General features: G+C 37.5%; 1 protein-coding gene across 2 annotated transcripts in view; it reads right to left on the bottom strand.

Moving 5' to 3' along the window:
• Positions 1 to 433: 433 nt before the first annotated feature.
• The window catches only part of LOC107672017 (AP-2 complex subunit mu-B), a 17,068-nt gene continuing 7,927 nt past the window's right edge, over positions 434 to 9,574 (bottom strand). Inside the window, exons 4-13 of one of the 2 annotated variants that reach the window (XM_016465111.1) lie at positions 8,394 to 8,476; positions 8,155 to 8,160; positions 6,987 to 7,122; positions 6,719 to 6,863; positions 4,243 to 4,257; positions 2,451 to 2,570; positions 2,244 to 2,379; positions 2,056 to 2,153; positions 1,043 to 1,154; positions 434 to 781 (exon numbers count right to left, since the gene is read on the bottom strand). In XM_016465111.1, the coding sequence (XP_016320597.1) occupies positions 647 to 781; positions 1,043 to 1,154; positions 2,056 to 2,153; positions 2,244 to 2,379; positions 2,451 to 2,570; positions 4,243 to 4,257; positions 6,719 to 6,863; positions 6,987 to 7,122; positions 8,155 to 8,160; positions 8,394 to 8,476 (986 nt within the window). In that variant the 3' untranslated portion in view covers positions 434 to 646. The remainder of the gene's footprint in view (positions 782 to 1,042; positions 1,155 to 2,055; positions 2,154 to 2,243; positions 2,380 to 2,450; positions 2,571 to 4,242; positions 4,258 to 6,718; positions 6,864 to 6,986; positions 7,123 to 8,154; positions 8,161 to 8,393; positions 8,477 to 9,574) is intronic. The other variant, XM_016465180.1, reaches the window with a different exon arrangement.

Here is a 9,574-nt window from a genome sequence, read left to right as displayed (position 1 = left end):
AAGTTACGCTCAAGAACATTGTGGGGCCACTGGCTTAACGTTTACACTAATTCACTGAGAACAAGAATGTGGACGATACCTAACTAATACTCTTGGGAGGGACCACTACAAAAACGAAGCATGAAGGGTATGTATGTTTTCAGGGTCCAGGTTACCAGATAGGGATTTAGGAGCCAGAAATGGCCACACTGATACCGCCTGTGAGCAGGAACACAGGTTCAGCGCTAATCACCGGCTTGAAAAGGGGCCCGAGCCTCAAATTAGCTGGAATTCAATGGGGACTGGGGGTCTGGAATGCATGTTGTGGAAGAATTAGAAAGGAGAAACGAGTGGGGGTTTACATCTCATCATCTCATAGCAAGTGAAATTCTGGAGGGAGTTCATGAGGATAAACATAATTCCCATCATTGCAGATAAACTATGTGTTTTATTCTGAAGGGCACACTTGTTTGAATTCATGATGTTTTGGATGTTCTTTTTGGGTTTCCCTTTGTTGATGTTTTCGGTGTGAACAGAGCCCCGTATAAAAAGTTGAGGAAGGGAGGGGAGAGCGAGACAATGAATAACTCCATTCTCTTCGTCCTCTGTTCATCCCGCCCATTTATTTGTCTGCGTCTCCTCCCCCCTCCTCACAGAAGGGCTGCTGTTAGCAGCGGGTCTCATAGATGCCGCTGCGGCCAATGTAACGCACCCATTTGATGACATCGTGATCGCTGTAATTGAGCTTTGGCTCGAAGACCTTCAGGTAGCGCACTTTCAGTCCTGACGGAGCAAATGGTACCTGAAAAACAAAAGAAAAATTACCCTTAGCGTCAATAAACAGATTACATTAGAAAACCAAGCATCTGAGAAAATCTCAAAACAACCTGGTATACTACTGTATCAGCATAAATGGCATGCCACTTTAAAAGAACATTAAAAATATCCGTCCAGTTTTAGAGACCATGCTGAAAAAAAAAACAAAACTGCAGAACATCCTAAAGAAGAAGCCAATGTCTACATGTGTGAAAGAGGCTGGGGGGCTTCAGGGATTCAGGCTGACCTCAAAGTTCATGGAGATGGGTGGGCGAGCCCACTTCTTTTTGTCATTAGTGGGTAGCAGCTCAATCTCGGCACTGATCTGAGATTCCTTCATACCAGCCATTCGCTTGATCCTACAAAAAAATGACCAACAGCACAATATTGAAAAAAAATTCTACTTCCGTTTCATCTCAACTTTATATAGAATTCTGAGAAAGATTTTTATTTGTATGTTAAGTTCCAATCCTTGGAATTTACAGTATATTTATTATTGTAAAATTATCCCCAAAAACGCAAAAACATCCTGATATTTAAATGTTCAAGTGAGTATTTGGACAGACAGACGTATTTTATATTGATGGGTGGATGAATGGATGGATGAAGTACTTGGATGAATGGATGGATGGATGGGTGTATAACGTATTTGGATGGATGGATGAGGTATTTGCATTGATGGGTGGAGTATTTAGATGGATGGATGGATGTATAATGTATTTGGATGGGTGGATGAATGGATAAAGTACTTGGATCCGATGGATGGATGGATGGATGAGGTATTTGTATTGATGGGTGGAGTATTTGGATGGATGAAGTATTTGGATGGGATGGATGGATGAATGAATGGATGGATGAAGTATTTGGATGGGTGGATGGATGGATGGAGTATTTGGATGGATGAATGAATGGATGGATGAAGTATTTGGATGGGTGAATGGATGAATGGATAAAGTATTTGGATGGATGCATGGATAGACAAAATAAAATAAAAACTCTGTAGTTTTAAACAAACGGTCCTTGAAATTACAAACGTAAACCCTGCTATTCCCAGGTTTTCCATGAGAGCGGGAGCATAAGTTAATAATAGTCTTGAAAAAGAATGAAGCAAATTTTGTTCTATGAAATCCTCATTCCCTAGTAGAAGGGTAAAAACCTGAACAGTGCGATTTGAATCTGAACATTTTGAAGGAAATGTGCGAATGGCAGATGAAACCGCAAATGAAGAAAATGAACTTGCACAGTAAAATCAAGCCGTACTTCCAAACAATGGCGTTCTCACTGGCTTTGTACTTGGCTTTTCCCTTCATACAGATAACTTGAACCCCACTGGTGTTGAGTGGAGTAGGAATGTGAACCTGTAGAGAAACACACAATTTACACTTCAATATATACAACCAATAAGGCAATTTGAGAATAATGAATGTTATTTCTGCTGTCAGTCTCACCTCTATCTTCTGTGCCAGCAGGGAGGGCTTGAAGTTGGACTTGATCACCACCTTTACCTCCAGCTTGGTGCGGCCCACCTCACGGACCAATGGGATGACGCGGAAGGGGAGGATGATGTCTTTAGTGGTACGGTACCTGAGACAAGGACACTGTCATTGTACTGTGTGACACACTCATATGCAGTCACACACATGCTCTTCACTGACCTCATAAGCTCATACTCTCCATCGGGAGGGATGAAGCTAATACTGCGCTCCGAGTCAAACTTGCTGAGACGGACACACTGGTGGAACGTGCAGTCATCGATCGCAATGGACTGTTTCCCACTGCAGCAGGGGACACAGAGGAGAGAAATGATGAGGAAACAATGAAGCATGAGCAGAGACTGCAGAGAGACCAAACACACATTACTCATCAGAGGTGGGCGGCATGACGGTATATACTGTGTGACGGCAGAAAATAGTCAACTGGTAAAGATTGTGATATATAACGCAGGACATATTTAGATTGATAGATCGGTGGGAAGGGCTTTTTATGCATTTACACATGGGAGTGATGAAGAAAGATGAATTGATGCGAAAATACAAAGCTTGATGTGTCCTGAACAAGGAAAGGAAAGACTGTTGTTAGGCACAACACACAGCAGGTTTTACATTGTTTACAAATGTCAAGCAACCTCGCAACTTGACGCATTAAGATTTTAACTGATATGTGAAGTTTAATAGCTATTTTACAACAGCTGTGAATGTTGCTTATTCAATTACAATTTAGTGAAATTTCTACTTGTGTTGCATAATAATACGTGACATATTCATTTGTTACAAAATTATTTTGGACTAGATGTCCAAGTTCCAAATAAGGAGAAAATAAATTAGATTATGTAACTTTCATTCAGTCAATTATCCAAAACATCTCATTTATATCTAAACCATTTTTATTTAATTTCCATCAACAATAACTGCACTTCTGTTCAAAAGTTTTGTTGTCGGCAATTTTTTAATTGTTTTGCAAGAAGTCTCGTGTTCACCAAGGCTGTATTTATTTGACCAAAAATGTAGTAATATTGTGAAATATTATTACAGTTTACAGTATCTCATTAATTTTTTAATATATTATAAAATGTAATTTATTCCTGTGATGCAAAACTGAATTTTCAGCATCATTACTTTAGTCTTCAGTGTCACATTATCCTTCAGAAATCATGTTAATATGTTGTTTTGCAGCTTAAGAAACTTTTCTTATGATCAATATTGAAAACAGGCTGTGATACATTTTTGAAGATTAATTTGATGAATATAAAGTTCAAAAGAACATCATTTATTTGAAACAGAAATTTTATGTAACATTATAAATGCCTTTATTGCCACTTTTTTATCAAATTAATGCATCCTTGCTAAATAAAAATATTAATTTCTTTTAAAATCATACTGACTACAAACTTTAGAATGGTAGAGCATATTGCAATAAATACAATTATTATATTATGCAAGATTGTGGTCATACCGCCTACCTCGCACAATAACATTCTGTTATACTGTCATTATGTTGGGAAGGATGTTAGTTTCTAGCACTGTGACCACAACAAAACTGCACGGGAAGGTCTGTAAGAGGGTTGTGATTTGCTGATACTAGATTAAAATAAATAGCGTTATGTTGTGGTCAGAGGCGAGGGGGGCAGGCGTTTGAGGGGTCACAACAAGATAACTTTAACACAGACTCTAATGAGAATGGCTATCAGTTCATTCAGGTAAGAGGCTTTTGAGTAAAACAAGACAGAGGAAAGACTGTTTGTATGAGACGAGACAAATGAACTGAAGAAAACGCTACGATCCTTTACCTAGAGCTGCTAAACACCTCAATGGCAGTGTCATCCCATGCAAAAAGATCATCTTTATTGAGACGTTTGATGGCATGACACGAAGACAGCTGACAAACGGCTAAGACAGGACGGAGTGAAGGTGATAGATCAGGTGACGTCAGGAGTGAGAGTTACGCTACCTGCCCCCCAACTCACTGAAGTCCAGCGGGAGAGAGGAGAGAGGTACACAAATCAACAGGAAAAAATAAAGGGCTAAACCAACGGCACCTCAGAATCAAACATTCCTCTGTAAAGATACATATACCTACTAGCACAAAAGGCAACAGGGGGAGAGTGAGACTGCAAGACGGGATGTTAGAGAACACAAAAAAAAGCCAGGAGGAATGAATTCGCTCCATGTGAGACTTCCTGTAATATTGTGTCCAACTGTTCTGCTCATAAGGCCTTACATTCTGAGCCGAGGGGGATGTTATACAAATCAAAACAAAAAATTTAGAACAAAAAAAATGTAGTTTTTAAAGTCACTGTGAGCTGGCATTTATAACCCATTTTACTTTAACATGATGGATTTTTGATGGATTTTCTAAGTGAATTAGAACATTCAACAGGACTTAAATGGATAGTTCAACCAAAAATTTACTCACCCTCAAGCCATCCTAGGCGTATATGACTTTCTTCTTCAAAGTTTCCTTACTTTAGCAAAGGAAAACCAGTCTCCTCTTGGCTTATATCGAAATCCTCCGACATTCATTGTTACAAATCCTCGTTCTGAGCGGTGCATGCGCAACGCCGACGTCCTACGTCATCCGCCCGGAGCTGCTTCCGTTTACAACAGTGAGCGCAAGCTAGATTAAAGTGATTATTATGTTTTAAATATAGTTATTTTTCTTACAAAAACCCATCGATTCACTACAGGAGGCCTTTGTTCACCCCCCGGAGCCGTGTGAGGCACTTTTTATTATGGATGGATGCGCTTTATTTCACTTCTTTTGAACTGATGCACTGCAACACCCGCTGACTTTCATTAAACAGCTTGGAAGATCAAAGCTAATTTTTAATATAACTCTGACTGGATTCGTCTGAAAGAAGAAAGTCATATACACCTAGGATGCCTTGAGGGCGAGTAATTTATGGGCTAATTTTCATTTTTGGGTGAACTAACCCTTTAATTCATCAGGAATTGACTTTATTGTGAGAAGTTATATGACAGGGGGTTGGAGGGGAGAGATTCAAAACTATGATCAACTGTGTCACTAATATGCGACTCGTCAATTCCATTTTTTTTTTTTTAATTCAGGTTCTCAACTGTGGGTTTGTGAACCTCTAGGGGTTTGTGATGGAACTGCAGGGGGTTTGTGAGATAGTGACACAAATGCTGATGCTAAATTAAATTTAAAGGGGTCATAAAATGCATTTTCAGATCTTTATATTATGTTTCTGGAAGTTAGCATATGCAGTTATCAAAGTTTTTGCTTTAAAAAAAAAAAAAGTTTAAATATTTGTAAAAAATTATAATATTCCATACAATCTTTCACTGTCACAAACACATCATTTCAAGTGGAGTTACCTCTTTCAAAAACATGTAAACAGCTACTGCTCTGACTGCCAAACATCATTGTATTCACGCACAGCATGTGTGACGTGTATTTTGATGCTCAAGATGGCCAGCGCTATAATATAGTCATATACTGTATGTTCGAACCACAGTCAGACTGAAATGAATCAGTGATTAATGCACAGACATGAGTTGCCAAGAGCAAACTTCCTTGATTTACATATGCATGTTAGAGGTCATGTAGAGGAAAATCACGACATCACAAACGGAGTAATTTAAATTCCTGCCGTTTCAGAAAACTCATTTTAAACTGTGGAGTTTGCTTTGAGGTATGAAACTTGCATTATTTTTTTAATGTAGAGTAACATCTTATATGTGTAAATATCAATGTCATTTTGATTTTCCATTTCATAAAATTAGTGCTGTCAAACGATTAATCGCATACAAAATAAAAGTTTTTGTTTGCATAATATATGTGTGCTCTGTGTATATTTATGTATATATAAATACACACACATACAGTATATATTTTGAAAATATTTACATGTATATATATATTCATATAATTTAATTATAAATACATTTATTAAATATATGAACATAACATTTTTATGAAATATATAGACGCGAAATTAGTGCTGTCAAACGATTAATCGCATACAAAATAAAAGTTTTTGTTTGCATAATATATGTGTGCTCTGTGTATATTTATGTATATATAAATACACACACATACAGTATATATTTTGAAAATATTTACATGTATATATATATTCATATAATTTAATTATAAATACATTTATTAAATATATAAACATAACATTTTTATGAAATATATAGACGCGTGTGTGTATTTATATATACATAATAAATATACACAGCACACATACATGTAATATGTAAACAAACACTTTTATTTTGGATGCGTTAATCGTTTGACAGCACTTGTGAAGGTGTTAAGTTAAATAAAACACTTTAATTTGGCCTTATGAGGAGTCATTAAATGGCAATTAGTAAATTAGTAACAAGTATAAACAATGTTCAATGGTTTACTCACCACAGTGGCTCTCACATTTCCATTTTAGTGTCATCCAACTCACCTTTTGCCTGAGTCATCAGTCGTGCCACCTTTGCCCTGCTTATCGATGACAATCTTGTCATTCATGCCGAACTTGCACTCTGGCATTCCGCTTAGGTAGCTCTTCATCACCACACGCCCTGAGACATGTGCACTCAACACCTGACCTGCACACACACAGAAGCACAGAAAACACCACTACATGAAGTTTCAATACAAAGTAATGAATGCAGGTAAAATTCACCATGCAGTACTGTAACTCTCAGCCAGTAGAGGGCAGGAAGGCTCACCCTGCGGTGACATCAGCAAGTTCACACTTTCCAGTACATCCAGGAAGAGTTCGTTGCGGCGATATTTGATGCCCTCACGTCTCCAGCCGATCTGTCCGGTGACCTGACTGGTAATCTGAGACTGCTCCTCTTTCGTCTGAGAAGAACGCAAAGTGTAGAGTGTGAGAGAAACATGAGCACTGCCAAACAACAAGCCAGATATTTTGTATTCCAAGTTAAAAAGCTTTGTGAAAATATAAAAGTGAGGTATAGAGTGCTTTAGGGATGCTGTATTTGTAGGCCAACGAGTTAAAGGGGTCATATGACATTGCAAAAAAAGCACATTATTTTGTGTATTTGGTGGTTTAAGGTAAAAAAAAAAAAAAAACATTTTCCACATATCATACATTACTTTTGCTCCTCTCTGCCCCACCTTTCTAAATCCCATCGATTTTTTTACAAAGCTCATTGTTCTGAAAAGCGCGGTGTGCTCCGATTGGCCAGCTATCCAGTGCGTTGTGATTGGACAACTCAAGCGTGTGATGGAAATGTTAAGCCCCTTGCCATATTTGGAAACACAGCATCTCTACGACATGGCGGCGGCAGCGGCAACAATACTACAGCGAGAAAAAAAAGTTACGCCTTCTTTCTTTGTGTATACATTTGGGCGGTGTTATGCAAATCTTCCCACACAGTGACGTAGATTTGTGGGGGCGTGTTTGAATGAGGCATTTTAGGAAGGCATGGATGAGTCTTAACTTTTAGAAAGAATACCTCTTTGGGTTTGAGACTTTAATCTTTGCGACTTTACGGATCTTATATATGTAAGAACAGCTTGTAACACTCCAAAGAGAAAGGAAAACATGAAATCGCATCATATGACCCCTTTAACATTTTAGCACGTCCAGTTAAAATGTCTTGAGGTCAATTTATCTTGAGGGTTTTTGGTTAAATTCCTGAAATGAGGTCTTTGAAGACTATCATGAAGATTATCATGATGACCAAAACATGTAAGAATCATAAATCCTTTTTGGTCAGCTGCTCATTTTCTGCAATGAGTCTAAAACATCAAAAGTCAACGGGAAAATCCTATTGGGTCTTTGTCGAGGGATGATAACTTCCAGACTGGCCTACAAAAATACATCAGCACTACAGCACTCTATGACTGTATAAGTACAGCTGTGCTTACATGATGCTGGAAGCAGTGAGTTACAGGTCATCAGGCACGTGGTAAGCAGTGATGTGAAGAGTAAGGTGTCAGAAACATTAACACACAGCTCAGTTTCCACATGTTTCAACAAAGGCTGTGCTCCATAAAATCAGATTTCAACACTTCTATTATAGGTACATTAACTGTCCATTTTCATAAAGCATTCGCATATTAGAAAACCTAATGGACCAAATGCTGGTGTTTCATTCAGAACGCACCTGGCTCTTAATACCCTGTTGAGTAATGAAGGTCTTCAATGCTCCGGTCTCAGAGTTCTGGGGGTACCCAAAATCCAGGATTTCTATAGTAAGGGCAAAGAGAAAAACTATGACTATGTGTTGAACTCATATAGCAGTATACAGCAGTGCTACAGAATCCATAAAGTCAAAACTTTGGAGTTTTGGTTCATGTCTGTTAGTGTTGAGGTCATCTAATATACTGGTGTATTCTTAAACATGTTGACAAAACAAACTTTTAGATAGACGCATTAAAAATGAATAGCCTTTTTTTTAACCAGAAAAAAACAACCCCCACTTTCATAAATATTTATTTAAAAAATATATTTTTTTATATATAATATGATGAAACATAATATAAAACTATATAATAAACAAGTATACATTTTAGGGAGTTCAATTATAAACATTTAAAAAAATATATATTTTAGATAATATTTAGTAAAATTATTATATTGTTTTAATTAAATGTAATGTATACATAAGATTTAAATTAAATGTAATTGTATAATATTTTTAATTAAATTATAAATGTTGTTCAAGTAAAAGGCCAACCATCAAATTGATTTTTTAAATGTGTCATTGCTTCTGTCCATTGTACACTCTGTAAAGTGAGATTTTATATGAAAGGGATGTAAACTACAGCTTAAAAAAAAAATGTTGTCAGCATCTTCAATAAAGAAAATTGTGCTCATCAATCCATGTCATTGAGTCTTAAATGTCAGGTATCACAAGGGATTCTAAATGTATTGAGCATTATAATCAGTCATGGCAGTTCTGTACAATCATGGCCAAAAGTTTTGGCAGTAGTTGCCTGGCCACGGATCCAAAATTTCAATGTAATGATCTTTGAGCCACTTCTTTATCACTCTTGCTTTGTGACATGGTGCTCCATCATGCTGGAAAATGCACGGCTCATCACCAAATTGCACATGAATCATTAGAAGAAGTCGCTCATGCAGGACGTTTTGATACCATTCTTTATTCATAGCAGTGTTTTTGGGCAGAAATATGAGAGGAGAGCCCACTCCCTTGGTTGAAAAGCAACCCCATTCATGGATGGTCTCAGGATGCTTCACTGTTGGCACGTCACAGGACTCATGGTAGCGTTCACCTTTTCTTCTCCGAACAATCGATTTTCCAGATGTCCCAAACAGTCGATT

Source organism: Sinocyclocheilus anshuiensis, unplaced genomic scaffold, assembly GCF_001515605.1.
Source record: "Sinocyclocheilus anshuiensis isolate Anshui unplaced genomic scaffold, SAMN03320099.WGS_v1.1 scaffold297, whole genome shotgun sequence".
NCBI classification, from domain to species: Eukaryota; Metazoa; Chordata; class Actinopteri; order Cypriniformes; family Cyprinidae; genus Sinocyclocheilus; species Sinocyclocheilus anshuiensis.
This window is presented reverse-complemented; position numbering and strand designations above follow the sequence as displayed.